We start from the raw sequence: 19,427 nt of genomic DNA on the forward strand, positions 1-19,427 counted from the left end.
CGAAATTCCCGGTCTTTCCATGGACATGGTAGGGACATTTGGGTTTTTTGTTTTTCTTCTTTTGGGACCTTTTGAATTTTCCTTAATCCTTATTAGGTTTTAGGGATTCGTTCTTCAGAGTTATTGTTCTGGGATGACATTTCTACTATATTCACCCTGGACGAAGATGCATCATCTTTCTTGTTTTGGTTGTGAGATTTTTCCTTGATTCGAAGATGTTTTTTAATTTATTCCAAGGTGAATTCTACATATTTGTGCAATGGTTTTTTCATGTAATTACTCCAATTTGGAGGCAATTTGGCCATTATAGCCCCGACTTAAAAGGATTCAGGCATGTCTATTTTTTGGGTCTTTATCTTATTTGCAATCAATCGTAATTCTTGGATATGAGCCAGAAGAGGCTTAATATCTACCATTATAAAATTAAAGTACCTGACAATTAGGAATTTCTTTGTTCCATTTTCTTCAGCTTTGTACTTGAATTTTGCTCGTTTAGGATATCTTTGGCTGAAGTTGTTCCTGTAGATAAGTCATATGACAGTTGGATATGACCGCGACACTTGTCTTCTTGTCACTTAGATCCTACAACAATCTGTTTTGCCGAATCGTTGTCAATCGCTTTCAGAAGAGGTGGCAGATTCAGGTCCAAAATGTAGTAGATCTTTAGAACAGTGAGAAGGAACTTCAGCTTGTCTTACTAGCTTGTGAACTTATTGCCGTCAAATTGATCAAGCCGTACTAGGTCCCAGTTGATCAGCTTAATTGATGCAACACTTTTAGTATCCATGAATATCATGCTTTAAGATTATTAAAAAAATATTCTGAAATAATAATTTGGGTATTAAAAAATTGATTCAATCGGGCTGATATGTTGTCCTTAAAGCGTGACTTGCTCTCTCTCCTCTCAGATTTGAGATCGTTGATGGGTTGTAGGAAAATTGCTCCCAGGATACGACAAACCTTCTTTGGTCATGAGTGTAACACTCACAAAGGGACCACCGTAGGAACTCGGCTAACGCAGTTAGTCTTGGACAAACTCAGTGAGTTATAGGATTAAATAACTCAATGAGTTCTAGAACTCAGTTTGTTTATTGTTGATTTTCTGATGCTTTTGGACCTAGAGATGTCCCATATATATAGATGAGGCGAGTGGACCGTTAATATGAGGCCATCAATGGTTTGAAACTATATAAGTTGGTTTATTTAGCATCTCTCACACCGTGACCGCATCATCTCACAATGGTTCATGTACACGCAAAGTGCACTACTAGTGCCTTTACAACCACTCAACCACACTGCCACACTACCCACACTGGTGTAAGTGAGTGCGCACACTCATTTTTCTCTCCCTCTTTTCCAAGTAAATCATAGACGGAGAGGTTTAAAAACCCCAAAATATTCCCATTCCTTAGTGATGTGGGACAAAAGAAAAATTAATATTTTCACGAATTTCAAAATTATTTTAAAGAGAAGTAAAAATTTATTTAATTTTATCAAATAATCCTAATTATTTATTTTTAAGCACATGGTAACTTATTTATTTTTAACCACATTATTCTCAACATATGCCAGAGCAACAAAAGGTGAAAGAGTCCACGATGGTTGAATATAAAGAGGAAAGTTACCCCTTATGGGAGAGCAGATTAGGTGAGACCCTAGCCTCACCCTAGATGTTGTGGCATTGACCGAGGAGTTACCATGGGCCCACCTTGATGTATGTATCATGTATTAACGTTGTTGGACGGAATTTGCTACCAATGCCTTTCACAGGAAGTTCCTGTGATGGGAACCTATGTGGGACTCACTATGATGTTTATGAGAAATCCACTCTGACCATTCACTTTGTGAGCTCATTTTAGGACTTAAGATTGAAATTATGTTGGATCCAGGACTGAAGTGGGCAGCACTAAAGGAAAAGGTGAGTAGGAAAATTCGTACAGTCAAAACCTATCTGGGGTTGAAAGTGATGTTTATGTGCCATCCATACCGTTCATAATGTCATTCTTATTGGGATGAACTGAAAACACAAATATTAGCTTGATTCAAAACTTCTGGGGCCTCACAAATATTTCAATGGTGGACGTTCAGTCATCACATTTTCAGCCCACTTGAGTATTGATCTAGCTAAATTTTGGCTGTATGTCATAGAATGACTCACAAAATGGATGGACAGAGTGGATTTCTCACAAACATCATGATTGTCCCACCTAGGTTTTTAGCACTAGAACTTCTTCCTGTCAAAGGCTTTCAGAGGAAATCCGCGTCCAACGCCGTCCATCCGTTTTTTACGGCATTATCCCAAAACTGAAGCAGATCCAATTATCATGTGGATCATATCATAAGAAAAATGGATGGACGGCGTTGATACATAATACGTACATCAAGGTGGGCCCCACGGTAACCCACGGTAAGGGCCGCACTGTCTTGGGTGAGGAAGCGGATTGGCTGGTGTACCACACACTAGCTATATGGCTGCTGTAGGTACGTGTCGAGGGAACGAACAGTTCAAAGGATATCAAAGTTACATGGCCCCCACAATGATGTATTTATTATATCTACACCTTTCATCTATTTTTAGAAATCAGTTTGGAGTATTATCCAAAAAATGAATCACATCCAAAGATGATTTGGAACACTACAAATAGCAGCGGAGATAATGATTTTCACTGGTAAACAATTCGTAGGGCCCACTATAACGTTTATTTTCCATCCAATTTGTTCATAAGGTCACAAAGACCCGAATGAAGAGGAAAAACAAATTTCATATTGATCCAAAACTTGTGTGACCCCAAAAAGGGTTTCAATGGTAGACGTTCAATCCTCCACTGCTTGTTTCAGTGTGGTCCACTTGATAGTTAGATCTGTCGTACTTTTCGTCTCAAGTCTTAAGATGAGCTCGCCAAAGGTATGGACGGTTTGGATATAACACATACCACATGATCAGACCCACGGAACTTGCTGACGTAAATACAGCAACTATATAGCCGGTGTGAGGTCCACCAGCCAATACGCTTCCCTTGGTGAGGCCGGGCTCTCACCTAATCCGCTCTACCCTTTCCGACCTCTGCTGCTACAAAACCTCTTCCCATTCTCCTTACCTCACTCCTTATCCTCTACTCTTAAAACCCAGTCTCTCTCTCTCTCTCTCTCTCTCTCTCTCTCCATGTCTGCGGCGGCGGCTTCAGTCTTCAAACCCTTATCAATGGCGAATTGCTGCCTAACACCTCTCTCCGCAATCTTCACACCCAGAGCCCCATCCTTCTCTTTTCTATCCCTCCCTTCAAAGCCCGTAAAACCCTTCCCTCTTTCTTCTTCTTATCCTTCAATCAGCCTTCCTTTACCGAGGCGGACCATAATCTCTCTGGTGGCCAAGACCTCTGACTGGGCCCCACGCCAAGACGAGGAGGCCGGTTTTGATTTGGAACAGCAGCAGGGCGAGGAGGGGACGGAAGCCCGCATGTCCGATTGGGAAGGAGAGGGAGAGGAACATACGGAGAGCGGGGGTGAAGAGGGCAGTGGGGGAGGAGACGGGTATGCGGAGGAGGAAGGTGAAGAAGAGTCGTATCTTCCACCGCCTGAAGAGGCAAAGCTCTTTGTAGGCAACCTTCCTTACGATGTTGAAAGTGCGGACTTGGCTGAGCTTTTTGAGAAGGCCGGAATTGTTGAATCTGCGGAGGTAAACGACCCCTGAGTTTCTTTCTGATTCTTACTGATGATGGGTCTTCTTTTTTAGCAAGTATACTATGCTTGACCAATTCAGTTGTCATTTTGGGGCTGTGCTATGGCAATTTCTGAAAGTAGTGATTTGAATCCTGCCGTCATGTATTTGAGAGTTCTGGGAAGTTCATCAGGTTTGGCCAATTGTGAACATGCCATGGCCCAAAGATTACGGTGGTGGTCCACACGTTAGGTGGCCCAACACATTATCTGAATAATGGATGGTTAGAAAGTAACAGGCTAATGTTACATACACAATGTACATGTGTGGCCCATTTGAGTGGTAAAGAGGTGGGCTATTTTTTGTCTAGGGCTTCTTGTAATTCGGCCCCACAGGATGAAGTGCCTGGGTCTTGCACGCAGGTGTTCCTCATTAGCACTTGTGCCATGCAGGAAACCCTCAATCTATAATGGAAGAGAGTGACCCAATGTTTCTCACCGGTTTTGCATGCCTAGAAACATACTGGTGGGAGTACCTTTCTCTGTCCCAAGATATCCACCTAGAATATTATTTTGGTTGAGTCGTGTCAGTCTCGATTGAGTCATATCAGTTCAATCTAGTAATATTAGGGCCCGTTTGGCATCTCTATTCTAATTCAATAAGAGCTACTCTAATAAGCTTTTTTTGTTCTAGATTTTGTTTTAAATAAGTTTGTTTGGTAAAATTTTTTTTTCAAAACTGAAAAAGCTATTATTTGAAATAAGCACGTTTAGCAAAACATTTAAATAAGAGCTTTTATTTATTTATTTATTTATTTTTTAAGGGATAGTTGATGTCATTTTTAAAGATTACGAAAGCTCCATTATAAGAGCAATCTATATGGTTGTTTTGGTTGATCTCACTGTAGATGGACCGTGCCCAAATGGCAAAAGACTGGATGGCTACATATAATGTTCATGTTTTAAGACATTTGGGTCATCCATTATGTCGGATATTGGATGTAGATCGTCCATCATATGGAGCCCACCTTTGATGTGGATTGTCCATCGTGTGAGCCAAACCTTCAAAGTGGGCCGTCCCTCATGCAAGACCCATCTTGGATGTAGACCATTCATCATTAGGGGCCCACCTGATGGAGGCCATCCATCACGTGGGGCCCACCATCAATGGTAATTGTCCTTTATGTGGGGCCCGTCAATGTCCACTACCTATTACCCATCACGTAGAGTCCACATTTGATGTGTCCATAGTGTGGGCCCTACCTTCGAAGTGGATTGTCCATCATACGGGGCCCACTTTTAATATCCACCATTCATCATTTGGGGCACACCTTCCATGTGGATCATCCATCATGTGGCCCACTTTGTATATGGGTCATCCATCATGTGAGATCTTGGATGTGGACCGTCCATTAGGTGTGGCCCACTTGATGTGGACTGTCCATTACGAGGGGCCACACTTTTATGTGGGCCATCCATCATGTGAAGCCCACTCCGTCCATTATGTGGGCCCACCTTGATGTGGACCATTCATTGTGTGAGGCCTCACCTTCAATATGGGTCGTTCATCATGTGGACCCATCTTCAATGGCCATCATCCATCATGTAGGTCTCACCTTTGATGTGGACCACCCATTAAATGGGGCCATGAACATTGCGTTGCTTGGGAAGTGGATTTGGCGCTTTAGTGTAGAGGAAGGGAGACTGTGGAGACAGGTGATAGCAGGTAAGTATGGCATGCAAGAGGGCAAGTGGTTTGTGAGAAAGGCCTCACTCTATAGGGCATCCACAATCTAGAAAGCGATAGCAGGGACATAGCATATGGTTAGGCATGGTATCTCCTTCAAGTGGGTAGAGGCAATCGGATTCGGTTTTGGATTGACCCTTGGCATGGCGATTAGGTTCTTCAGACCCTTTTCCCAAGGATCACCCTTTTAGCTATTGACAAATTTGCTTTGGTGGCCGACTGTTTCTCTCTTGTAGAGGAAACGGTGGCATGGTTACCGTCGTGCCGCAGGGATTTGTCGGAGGAAGAGATTGTTGAGGTGGCTTCGCTTTTGAACCTCCTCAATCACATAATGCTTGATGTCAATGTTAAAGATCACGTCTATTGGTCTAGGCATACATCGGGGAGGTTTTCGGTGAAGTCTCTCTATGAGCTCATTGTCGATGCCCCTATTTTGCCAGACACACTTTTCTCATTTCATTTATGGTTTTATGGTTTGTAAAGTGGAAAGATTAGTCATTAGTTGGGTGGCTTGTTCTTAGGCTGATTCGGGTGGTCCTTGTCTTTGTTTTGGTGTAGGGGCTGTATTCTTTGTTCGCTTCAGCGTCGTTTTTTAATAAATTTTGTTACCTCTAAAAAAAAAAATTACATGTTGCCAAACACAATTGAAGACTCTAAATAACTTCAATTCCAGTGTAATTGTGATTTAGATTGCAATGTATTTCAAATACAAGCTGTCAAAGAGCCCTTAGCGGCCTTTCTATTAAAAGTTGTTACCTTAAGAAAAAAAATCTGGTGTGCTTTATCAAGATTCAAGATGGGTCATATCTCAACATTCTCCCCCATGGGGAATATCTTACCACACAATCCCGTGAAATTTCTGTCACTGAATGAGGACTGCAGGTCAAACTATCAATTTACTGGCCACAAATTGAGCAATTAAGATCGTCCCATGGAGGAGATTTATGAGTATAGCCCTTTAATTACAGGGTTCCTGCCAAATAAACATCCTGTGAGCACTAGACAACGTCACAACGGGTTCACCTATACAGTTGTTGTGCTAAGAGAGGAAACTGTGTAGTTTGTTTGAGCATCATACTATTTCGATGGTGCTGAATTGACATGGTTTTCGTTCATACTTGCATAATTTGAAGCTAGGAATCACCTTTCAAGAACATGAACTATTAGTGTTGTGCAGTGTTCAGAGTATCAGTAGTGTTACATGTATTGATTACCGGGGTACGGAGACATGTATCAGTATCATTGTCATCGTCGCCAATAATCAGGAAAAAATATCATTATGGAAAACAAATGAGGAAACATTGGGAAAAGGGTGGAATTTTTAGCGAATCTTCAGAAGATGTTAAAAGATACGTGTTTATACATGTAAAAATCAAAATATTGCAAAAAATAACTATACAATAATTTCCATTTTAGGGGCCCAACCATGTGTTGTCAAAAACATTAGAATAAAATAAATATATAAAATTTGTATCCAATCAATAGATCGGCCAACACTCATCAATATATGAAATTTTCACATAAAAAACACACCAATATAAAAATAAGATTTCACCAAAATTTCCCATTTTCCACTTGAATGTTAGCTTTTTCACTACAAATCCATATCAATGCATGAGAATCATGCATAGACATGGATTTCCATTGCAATCCATGCTAATATTTGAAAACAAAATGAAGTTTCCTTGGGATTTTCCGTCACCTTTGAGCAACTTCATTTCGAGTTGAGATTTCTCCCCAGATCCAAACTTTGATTCAACATGAACCAAGGGTGACCAAAATTGCCTAAGGAACAAAATTCAAAAGAAAAAGAAAAGGTAGAGATTTTTTGGGTTTTTGTTTTTTTTTTTTTCCTCCCAATTTTCACCTATTTACAGGTTTTTCCTTGGTATCAGGGATTTTATCACTATCATTGGGATATTATTCATGGTATCACTGATACCTAGTATTTTTTTAAACAGATTCTTCTTAAAATATCGTTGGTATAAAAAAATATTGCCTTGTTTTTAAAGGCTAAAAAAATATTCCGTGATATTATTAATGTCACTTGATATCACAAATATTATAAAAAATATCAGCAATGTTTGAAAAATTTAAAACTTCTAGCAGTTTCAGTATCGCTGACCTGTCGATACTGATAGCATCAAGGATATTATCGCTAATATTGCTGATATTTGGAACATTGGTGTCATGGGCTGTCTCAATTGGGTGATGCTGCAAAACTGTCTCCTGTCCAACAATTCCAGCCGCCATATAATTTTTTGGTCGGTAGTGAGTTGTTAGGAACCAAATATTACCAATGGTTTATATGCAATCAGAATAAGTCAACTACTTCAATGAGTTTGATTGTTTGGTTGAGAATACTTATCATTCATCACCTGTTCTCAGTGAGGCCCACCATATGGACAGCTTGCATCTCTTAAAAACAGGCCCCACTCATGCTAAATGCTGGCTAAAATGAAAATGCCGGTAATTTATGCTGAGCATGTATATACCCCTGGTTGACTTTGCTATTTTCTGTTTGGAATAAGTAACTATTTGGATTTTTGTGTGCGTGCACGTGTAGGTTATTTACAATCGGGAAACAGATCAAAGCCGTGGATTTGGATTCGTGGTGATGAGTACCATTGAAGAAGCAGAGAAAGCTGTGGAGATGTTCAACCGTTATGTAAGTTTGCTTCACTTTCATTTGTTAGGAATGGTTTGTATTAAGTGATTTTGTAGCGAATTCATGGAAATGCATTGAATAAAATGAATCTCTCTTTGATAGTGTGTAAATATACGTTTTATTATATGGTTGTGAAGATTAGCGATATTTTTTCTATGTTGAGAAGATATTTCTTTATTTGAATATGGTAATTTATGTCTTGTTATGCTTTTCATTGCTTGCTTGTGTGGCTCTAGGCAGTGTTCGAAATAGCGGTATCACGCTATGTATCACACCCTTGGGATATATATATATATATATATATATATATATATATATATATATATCGGTTATCACACGAGATATATCGTTTGTATCAAGTAATTTATCGCACTTTTTGGGAAACATAGAGAAACACTGGGAAAATGGTTGAATTTTTCAATGAAACTTTAGGGATTGTTAAAAAGACCTTAATACACACTTTTAAATCATAACATCTAAAAAAAAAGGTGCACGTAATAGGTCGCCTTTGTATAAGGTCCTGAGCTATGTGCTTTCTGACGAACTAGTGCAACTATCTTTAAATTGAATGCATTACATTTATAAATACATCAGTACATGTATGAAAACACAATCAATTCATTGAAAAGCAAAAGAAGTAGAAATTGAGAAATATACATATCAATGATGTGAACTGGCTGTGGCCTAGACCCACAGAGAGTTGCGCGGTGGCTCATAATCATCGTCTCCATCTTGACAGGGCTGGGAATAGTATTGTTCCACAAATCAACAGTATTTTGTGCTCAGGTTGTAGTAGAGTGGTACCAGTTAAGATAATCCCTAACATAACTCTGGCACTCATCTTCTCCAAACTGAACCAATACGTCCATTCGTAGGTACTGCGTAATCGTTACAGTCTGTGGCTGATATGGATCTTAGAAGGGCATAGGTGAAGCTCATGTGTATCCATACTGCTGGCCATATCCATACTGCTGCTCATATCCCTGCCCATATGCAGAAGTGAACCTCTGAATGTAGTCGAAAAACGATGTGCCATAACTACTGAATTCGCTCTCCTCATATCCACTAGGCCATATCTATACACATACTATGACACAAAAGTCTCGCTACTCTCCTGTGCCTGTGATCCATATGCATGTTTTGGCTTGTAACTCGATCTCCCCTCCCTTGTCCGTGATCCAAATTTATAGCCACCTCACTCGTCATGAATGCCTGTGTCCCTCATGCATTTTGCCAGTTGCTCCTCAAAATTTGAAAGCTTCTGAGTTTGCCTTTTCTTTTGTAGCCTTTAACGCTCGTATGCTTTATTGTAGATAAGATGAGGCCGTGGTTCTCCTGGATGAGAACTATGGACAGGTCCTACGTGACATGATCGAAATTTTCCTCCCTAGTGAAAGGTCTAAGAGGCCTCTGAGATTGACTCCCACCCTTGTCTCCACCATTCCCATTGCCATCATCACTATTATCATCAGAATCATCATCACCCTCATAGTTGTCATCACCATTACTGGACCCCCCCTCCCGCATCACTTTCTAACTCAGTTTCGGTGTCAGACAATGTTTTTCCACCACGTGTATCGCATAATAGTGACTACCGTGGGTTGCCCTCTGGACTCGTCGTCAATGGGTCGAATGCCTTATTAGGAGACCTCTACTGCTCCACATGTGCGTCAACATCAATCCCTTGTTTCACTGCCTTTGCTGCAACATGTGGCTCTGGTCATCCATCCGAAGTATTCAAGTCATCTAACCTAACCCACTGGTAAATTGGGTCTTCCTCCTCATCCTCAACATATGCTTGTTGTCCAACCGCCATCAAGTCTAGTGGGTCTTCCTATGCCTTTCTTATTTCTTTAGCACGGAACATTTCTCATTGTTACATATTATAGTAATACACTAGCTTTTGAACCCTCTCATCCTCTAATTTATTGTGCTTATTTGTGTGGATGAGGGAGAATTACTTTAATTTCTTTTACAGGGTGACAAGGACATCGTTTGCGTGAGCACACGGATAGCTAGTCACTATAAAACCTCGTAGTCAATCCTGTACATGGACCACCATTTGCCTATGTATTATAAAATTCTTTCATTAATTTTAGATTTGCCAAAATAATATGAAATTTAAGTTTACCGCAATAATTTAGATGCCATCATGGTGTTCATCGACTTCACCGTAAGGGGCACCCAAACATTCCATCCGCGTCGCGGAATCTAACAATTTGTTGATGGTATATAGCAACAAGGGTAAGTATGGAATGATTGAGATGAATATAAGGAGAATGTAAGTACCGAACATATTTACTTCACTATCGAAGGTGCCTTTCCCCTTCACTGTCGGGGAATAAGTGATTGTACACCTCATGTACAATCTTCTTCAATGAATTGTTTTCGTAGGGATTGTGGATGTAGTGGTATTTGGGATTTAAGAAATACGCTGAAAACCAACATTTACACATCAGTACAACGGTCGTTTATAATTGCATATAGATAAAAAAAAAAAATCATATAAGTGCTACCAGCCTGATGTAGTGGGTGGGAAAGCATCATTTCCCAACGATCGTCTATTATTGCATGCATCAACTTATATGCGTTGAGGGCTTTAGCCTTGATGGCCTATTTCATCAGCTGTATGGACGGATACAACGAACCTATCGACGGATTTGTTTTATTGTCCACCGTCCTTAACACCACATAAATGGGCTCTAGAATACCCATTACATTGCGCACGCGATCCCAGAATGTATTTGTCAACACAAGCTTGATTATCTAGGTTCCTCTCTTCACCCTCTTTTTCCATTCTTCGTAGTCATGAGAGTCGAAAAGCTCTCATAACCCCTGTTTGTGTTTGAGGAGGTTACTTAAGGCGATATAATTTGTGGCAAACTGCGTCGCCCCGGGGTGCACTATATCCCCACCACACCTCTCGCGCATCGCGGCTAATAACCATGTGTGGTTGTATATGAAGTTTATGATGTGCCATGCTTCAATAATAACAGTCTTCACCGACGGCCTATCCCCGATCGCCTCCAGCATGAGATCGATGCAATGGGTTGCGCAAGGGGTCTAATACATATGATATTTGTCCTGAATATCCTTCCCCGCCATGACAAATGCACTCCTATTGTCCGTAACAAACTGCATAATGTTTCTCCTCCTAACATCGTGTATAACATTGCATTAGTTTGTAAATGCAGTTCACAGCTTTAATCTTATTACTCCCATCTTCAGACTTTAGGACACCGGCTGTCCTTTACAATAGACTACAAAATTTATGATCGGCATCTTTGTCGGTCTAGTCCAACTATTACACATGATGGTGCAGTCGTACATCTCCCAAGACTGCTTTTATGAATCCACGCATGTCTTTATCTCTGCATATTCATCATCAAAATACTTCCCAATGATCTCAAAGGGTGTGGGTGGCTGCACACCCTCACCCCCACGCTGCACTTCACTTATCATATTCTTGAAGTGTGGGCTCGCTGCGGCATTCGCGGGGATTTGATCGTAGATAAAATACTTCGCTATAAACTTCATTTCTTCCTCACATCTCCTCCACTAAACATGTCCTTTAATTTCTTTTGTCCCTCCCACCTCTTTGTACATCCTCGGATATGAAGGTAGATCTGGTACACGCATGCTACTGCTCCTGCCCATACCTTATAATCCTTCCCACCTACTACCCTTCCCCTCACCAGCCCTAGAACTCTCACCTGCCACACTCTCTCCACCACGTTTATGGGTAGACCCCTCAAACTGCATGCTACTGCTCTTGCTCATACCCCATAATCCTCCCCGCCTACTACCCTTCCCTCCACTACCCTTAGAACTCTCCCTTGCTCCGCTACCCCTTGCCACACTCCCCCCACCACGTGCACGGGTAGACCCCTCAAACTGCATGCTATTGCTCCTGCCCATACCCCATAATCCTCCCCGCTACTACCCTTCCCTCCACCACCCCTAGAACTCCCCCCTGCTCCACTACCCCCTTCCACACTCCCTCCACCACGTTCATGGGAAGACACCTCAAATCTAGGCCTACTCGTGTCCCCTCCTCTCCCGATCCCTCTCCCACTCATCCCATATGGACTCTTGAACTGCGCGTCTATATTTGAGATCATCATTGTCATCGAGATCCACTACATCCTCATCACATATGTTGGCCTCCCCATCTCCTCCCTAATCTCCATTTTCTTGTGCATGTTGTTCATCTTTTGTCTTCATATTTTTTTTCATCAATACAACCATCATTTCTGCTTGCACATCCTGTGGGCACTTAAGGCAGTCTGCAACATTGCGATACTCTCCCGCTAAATGCTCCTTCAAGTGGGTTACCCCTCCACTCCTTGACACATGGCCATGTAAATTACATATACTCCTAAATCGATTATCGGGAGTGGGCCGACCGTATCGCCACCCTATATCAGGTTGCCTCCATCTTCTTACTCCTGATATATTTTATCTGCAAAAGAATATTATATTAAAACTTCTTAGGGCCCACCTCCATGCATGTGCTATATATCCATGTTGCCCATCCATTTTACTAGATCATTTTGAGGAATGGTCCTAAAAATGAGAATTATCCAAATCTCAGGTGGACCACACAGTAGGGATTTCCATCATTAGAAACTTCTTAAGGCCCACAACAGTTTTGGATGTCATAAAATTACCTGGGGAAATAAATGGATGGCATGGATGAAACACACTCATCATGGTGGGGCCATAGTGCACTGTCCAATAGGCAGTAATCAATTCAATACAAAAACACATGCCATATATAGTTATAGTAATACACCAGAATTGGATACTCTCATGCATTAGTATGTAGAAAGAATAAGGAAATCAAGAATCTTTATGATGTAGGTATTATTCTAAGTTGTAGAAAACTTCCCATTATGGAAAATTTCCAAGTCATCCTCCATTTTCTACAGTTCCCATTAGATCAACGGTCTGGATCGTCATCAATGGGCCCCACCCATACTGAATTCGTGGGTGGCTACAAATTGTACATGTGGTTTGGCCCATTTATCCAAGTAGCCATTTTCTTGGAAGTTATTTGATACTCTGGATTGTATAATCCTTGATACACACACACTTGGAATGGTACACATGGCATATACGAACTCAAATTAAACTAACAAAATTGTGTCAACCACTACAATTAATTACAATTAAAAATTTAGATTGGTTGAAAAAATTCTAACCACTGATTAGTAGACACTTAGTTGTTAAAATAAGACCATTGACACAATTACTATTATATGTGAACCCCACTTTGATGTATGCGTTGTGAATCTATGTCGTCATCCTTCTTGCCAACTCATTTTAGGGCATGGGCCCAAAAATCAAGTAGATCCAATTCTCACGTGGACAACACCACAAGAAACAATGAGGCATGATGATGAGGACATCGTGCACACGCACGCCCGCACACCACCACCCCTACGCACGTACGTACGCAGAAGGAGGACCCCACCATCGATCTGGCTCGATGACGACGTCCAGGGAGGGCCTCCTAGCTAGAAGACAAGTTTTGGTTCAGAAAAGTGACCCGATAGTCAAGAAAAGCCCACCATGGGATCTCATGATCGTGGCCCACTCGTCGGATTGGTTTTATATTTTAAGTTTTGCTTATTGTTATTATTTAAAACATCGTGAACGCTTTAGATTTCCTTGTTTGGTTTTTATTTTAGTTTACTTCATCGCCAAGTAATAGGTGTCGCACATGGTGCGAGTTTTTTGGTATAGGGTTCTCCCTATAAATAGGCACCCTTTGTAGTTCTTTTCATTCATTGAAGTTAATAAAAAATTCCTGCTTTATTTTTCTGCTCTCTTCGTGAGTTGTGGAAGAATTCAAAAGTGGGTGCGAAGCCCTCCCTTTTCGAAGGGCTAACTACCGTGGTGCGAAGCCACATCGATCCCAATTCACCCCCATCTTCCATCATCTTTTTTTCCATCTTCCCCCACCATCCGTACTTCGAATTTGTCCTTTTGTTGCATCAGATTTCTTCATTGAAGCAGGTTTCCAGATTTCGGCCCGCAGGCGAGCTGAAACTTCGGCGGAGCACCACGCACAAACCGTACATCGGATCGAGCTGAAATTTGGAGGTTTTGGAGTCCATCTCTGGCTGACCAGGGCCAAGGTGGCCTTTTTCTGAATAGTGGGCCCCACACATGTGTGGCCGGGATCACACGCACGTCCGTTTGGGCCATTGTTGTTGTCCACACGCGGGATCATCTTTTGGCTCAAGTTTTTATCCTCTTTTATCCTCTCATAGTCATTTTTTCATGAATCCTAATCCTATATTACATGATCCCTAATTGATTTGCCCCTTTTTATCACCTTAGGGTTCCTTGAATTGAAATTAGGGAATCCCTTGGATTAGGGACTGATTTTTATGCATGAGTAGTTGATTTTATTTCCCTTTGACATTGTTTGGTTTATAATTTTATTGGTCCAGTCCTAGCCTGTGTCGGCTTGGACCCGCATAGATTCCCCTTTAATTGAATGTTTGGATTTTCATGTGGGACGTGGAATTTGTGTGATTGTTTCTGAATTGGTAGGATCTAAGCCTGAAATCTTGCATATCATATTTAATTTTCCATGTCCTGCATCACATGATGGACGTTTAATCCTCCCTGTTTCACGTTGAGCAGCCCACTTGAGCTTTGGACCTGCTTGATTTTTGGGCTCATGCCCTAATATGCCTTGAAAAAATGGATAGTGGGCCCCACCATGACCCCTGTAGGATCCTTTGTGGGATGCGATTGGCAAGTAGCTGTTGGATATGGTGCTCCGTGAGCCCCACATTAATGTATGTTTTTTTATCCACTTCATCCATCCATTTTTCCAGATAATTTTTGAGCAAAATTAAAAAAATGAGGCAAATTCGAATCTCATGTGGACCACATACAAGAAACAGTGGTCGTTCAATCACAACTGTTTTCTTATTGTGGGGTCCACTTGAGATTTGGATTTTCCTTATTTTCGGTATTATGCCCTAAAATAATATGGAAAAATAGATAAATGTCATGGATATAGCCCATACATCATGGTGGGGCCTACAAAACACTGTGCAACAACATCAGTGGGCAATCCGCACCTGTCATGGGGTAGTACACAATCCGCGCACTAAGCCTCAGTCTGCACTGTACGCGGACCAACGATGTGGGTGGGACCTTGACCGTGGCCCCCGCCATTATGTGTGTGCTGTATCAACACCATTCATCCATTTGGAGAGACTTTTTTCGGGCATGAGCCAAATAATGAGGCCGATCCAAAGTTCAAGTGGACCCTGCTGCAAAAAATAGTGGGGACAGTGACACCCACCATTGAAACTTGAAACTGTTGTTAGGGTCCCACTGGAGCTTTGGATTTAACTCATTCTGTCTCGTGACTTAAAATAATCGCTCAAAATGGATGGACAGAATGGATATACAACACATACATCAATGTGGGCCCCACCGTAAAGGTTGCACCGCCTTAGGTGCAGCCAAGTTGCACCGAATCCACTCTCCTTTAGCTTAAGGGGAGCGGATTAGGTGAGGCATAGGATCCACTGAGGTGGGTGGGATCCCTAATTGTGGGGGCCTACTGTGATGTTTGTGGCTACATCCACACCATCCATCGGTATTGAAAGCTCATTTTAGGGAATGATTCCAAAACTGAAGTAGATCCAAATCTCAACTGGACCATAATAGAGGAAACAATGGTTATCAACCATTAAAACTTTCTCGCGGGCCACAAAAGCTTTAGATCAATATGATATTTATATGGTCTCTTCATCCAAATCTTTGTGACCTTACCAACATGTTGGATGGCAAATAAACATTCCGGTGGCCCTCATAAAGTTTTTAATGGTGGTGATTCAATTAGTACCGTTTCCTGTAGTATGTCCCACATGAGATTTGGATCTACTTCATTTTTGGGATCATATCCTAAAATGATCTTTCAAAACTGTTGGACAGTGTGGATTTAAGACATACATCAATGTGAGCCCCACAGTCAGGGTCCCACCCACCTCGGTGGATCCGGGGTCTCACCCAATCGGTTCCCCGTTTACGGAATGCATCCCAACAGATGTAGAGACGGATGGCCCTGTGGGGTCCACCTTAATGTATATGTTTTATCTAGGCCGTCCATCAGTTTTTTCATATCATTTGAGGACATTATTCAAACATTAAGTAGATCCAAATCTGGGGTGGACCCCACTAGAAAAAGTGGTGAATGACCATTAAAAGCATTTTATAGGCCACAAAAGTTTTGGTTTAAGCTAATCTTTGTGTATTCCCTTCATCCAGTTCTGGTTGACCTTATCAACGGGTTAGATGACAAATAAACATTACGGATCCACTTATACTTGACCTTGATATATTTTTAATGGTGTGTTCAATCATCACTATTTCATGTGGTGTGGTCCACTTGAGATTTGAATGCGCTTAATGTTTGGGATGACATCATTAAATGGGCTATAAAAATGAATGGATGGAGTGGATATACAACATATCATCAAGGTGGGCCCTACAATAAGGGTAACACCTACTAAGTTGTTATGCACGTAACACCTAATGCACGCCCTCCGTAAAAGGCTTCTGCCGAAGTCATTTTATAAACAGAGAGAGGGTTCCGGTCCTTTCGGAACCTTAAAATCCCTAAAATTTCTCCTCAGCCGAACCCACATCTCCACGATTTTTATATATTTCTTGCCAAAATCTCCATTGCCATTTAAATCTATATCCATTCGAAGAAAAAGAAACAGGGAAATCGAAATTTTTTCGCACCTACAGCGCACCGTTGTTGATCGATGGAGTGACCCACCAAATTCTAATTCCGATTAGGCAATCTTCTTCTACAGGTACCAAAAACCCTCTCTTACATGGATTCAAAGTTTTTTTTTAGTAATTATGCAGCCCCGACATCTCCGGCCTTTTATCGTCGAAAATAATCATCGAATGGTTGTTGGCTACAGTAGGCTCGTGAGTCCGTGACATAGTCTGCACTCTATAGTAAACCTGTGAGTCCGTGATAAAATCTGTAAATAATACATAATAGTTTCGATAATATCGGTGATAACACTGGCTCTAGGTATTGATATTGCGAACATTGGCTCTAGGTAACCATCGTTACCATTGGGAATTTGACATTTTGGTCTTGTTTGCAGCGTTTCGTGTTCCTTTCCTTCTTTTAAAAATTGTGAGAAAGGTCCCTATCTATATTACTACTGTGACCTATTTTTAGTTTCATGATGTCTTACCTATTTATTTTAAATTTCCAATATTTGGTTTATAAAGTAAGGTTTAATAATTTCTTTTGTTTGTATAGCTTCTTTTTGTCGTGGACTTCTCCGATGGCTGCTTTGGCTTCCTTATTTCTAGTTAATCGGTTTTGCAAGTTTAAGTCCATTTCGATAACCCTGTCTTGATTCTTTAATGTCGACTTGTCTATTGCGAACTTGATGTTGAGATGATTCCATAAATAGCTGGTTTTGGGGATTATCATTATATATCTGTATGGATGGAAATGTTTGGCTAGGACAATTATGCTGATGAGAAAAGTGATGCTGCCTGCATGGACATGTGTGATGTGTTGGGTTTACTGGTTTTTGCTTGAGTATGAGATATCCTGTTCGTGTTAGACACCAATGCATGTTTCGTACATGTCCAAGTTGTTGAGGGCCCACAAATCATCATGGCATCTTTTCAAAGGAACTATGTGCTAACAATTGACATAAACTGAACACCAATGTAAACGTGGGGGAAATGCACAATAGGGGCAGGGAGTGCTTGTATCTCCAAATATAGTTGTTTGTTATCTTACCTATGCATGTTACTCGGAGAGATTATTTGACCTGATTTGGCTAAGCCCATGAAGATATTCTAAGCTTCTACCCTGGTATGTCCGACGATGTTCTGAAGCTCCGACGATGTTCCTCGCAAAATCTGACGATCTCAGTGCAAGGAACAGGTGGCTCGAAGTGGAAGGGAAATAAAGGGAGAGTAACATTGTGGTCCTCAATGGACCTCCTAAAGAAGATGCAATCATTGCACACAGCTTATCGGATGGTGAACATTGGAACATGACCTTGGACAAGAAAAAACCCTCGCAACAAAAAGTGGTAGAAGAAAGAGTAATCCTCCAAGGACCGTATGGTAGGGCCCAAGTTGTGACCAAGTACAAAGGAGACATTGGACTTTTGAAGATGGAATTCCCGCCTGTTCCCCTCCGAGGTAATGCTTTGGAATTTGCTAGGGAGGTGGTACCTCAACCTGGAAAACCTAACTAGTCGGATGGGGGTTGGACTGCCGTCGGCAAACGGGAGTAAAAGGGCAACGACCAGAGGAGGGGTCACAAATTTCACTCCTCTCCTAGAGCTCCCTATGTTATTCGTGGATCGTTCCCCCTGGAAGGAGTTTGACTTCTCCCATGTTTTCGGAAGATTTGGGAAATATTAGATGTTTCCATTCCCAAATTAAAAGGGACCCAGAAAATCCGTGGATTCGCTTTTGTCAAAATGGAGGATGCCTCTAATTTGCTTACCGCCATTGAAGGCCTTAACGGGAAGAAGCTTAACGACAAGGCCATCAGAGTCCAAGTGGCCCGATTTGGTCCCTCGGAGGTGAATCAGGAGAAAGTCGGCACGGGTTTCCCTCATACCCCTAGCTATTCAGTCCCCGGTGCTTCAACAACTCCAAGGGAGCTCTTTACCTTGGCCATGGCTGGAGGAGAGCCTGGGGGCCGTCTTAGCTCCTTTAAGGAAGCTCTTATGGGAAGATCCCCATTGCATAACCAGGAATTAGCTCTGATCCTTACGCTGAACCTCTGACCTTGCAACCCATCCCGCCACCACCTCGAACTCCGCACCCCCTTTCTTGGTCTCTAGGGTGAATCCCTTAGAGCCTGAGATCTCCATCTCTCCTTTGTTCATTTTGAAATCCGCACTAGGGCTGCAATGAAGTCTCGTTGTTGCCATGAATCTTGGGTTCACACTCCATGACCTCAGCCAAACAACCTCATTCTACGTTATTTGGATTCCAAATCTATTTGGGTTTCCTTATGCCCTATAGAGGACCTTGATCATGTAATCGCTAATGGTCAAGTTCATCTGGTAAGCCCAGTAGCATCCATTTCCAAATGTCGAATTGGTCTCCTTTCAGGTCCTCCATCATCTGGTTCATCTTCCCAGGTATCCCATTAGAACTCTGGTCCTTCGATTTTTTTAGGTCCTTAGGGTCTTCCTTAGGTGAGGCGATGGTGATTGATTAATCCTGCGAGAGATGGGAAGAAATTCATGTGGCGAGGATCCTTATACAAGTCAGTAACACTATTAAGTTTCTGGTAAGCATTAAGGTGACAGC

General features: G+C 41.6%; 1 protein-coding gene across 1 annotated transcript in view; it reads left to right on the forward strand.

The window, feature by feature from the left end:
- Window positions 1–3,017: 3,017 nt before the first annotated feature.
- LOC131239822 (28 kDa ribonucleoprotein, chloroplastic-like) overlaps window positions 3,018–19,427 on the forward strand; it is a 29,348-nt gene continuing 12,938 nt past the window's right edge. The window contains exons 1-2 of the mRNA XM_058237698.1: window positions 3,018–3,676; window positions 7,971–8,072. Coding sequence (XP_058093681.1) covers window positions 3,164–3,676; window positions 7,971–8,072 — 615 coding nt within the window. The 5' untranslated portion in view covers window positions 3,018–3,163. The remainder of the gene's footprint in view (window positions 3,677–7,970; window positions 8,073–19,427) is intronic.

The sequence above is a fragment of the Magnolia sinica genome, chromosome 3, assembly GCF_029962835.1.
Source record: "Magnolia sinica isolate HGM2019 chromosome 3, MsV1, whole genome shotgun sequence".
In the NCBI taxonomy this organism is placed as follows: Eukaryota; Viridiplantae; Streptophyta; class Magnoliopsida; order Magnoliales; family Magnoliaceae; genus Magnolia; species Magnolia sinica.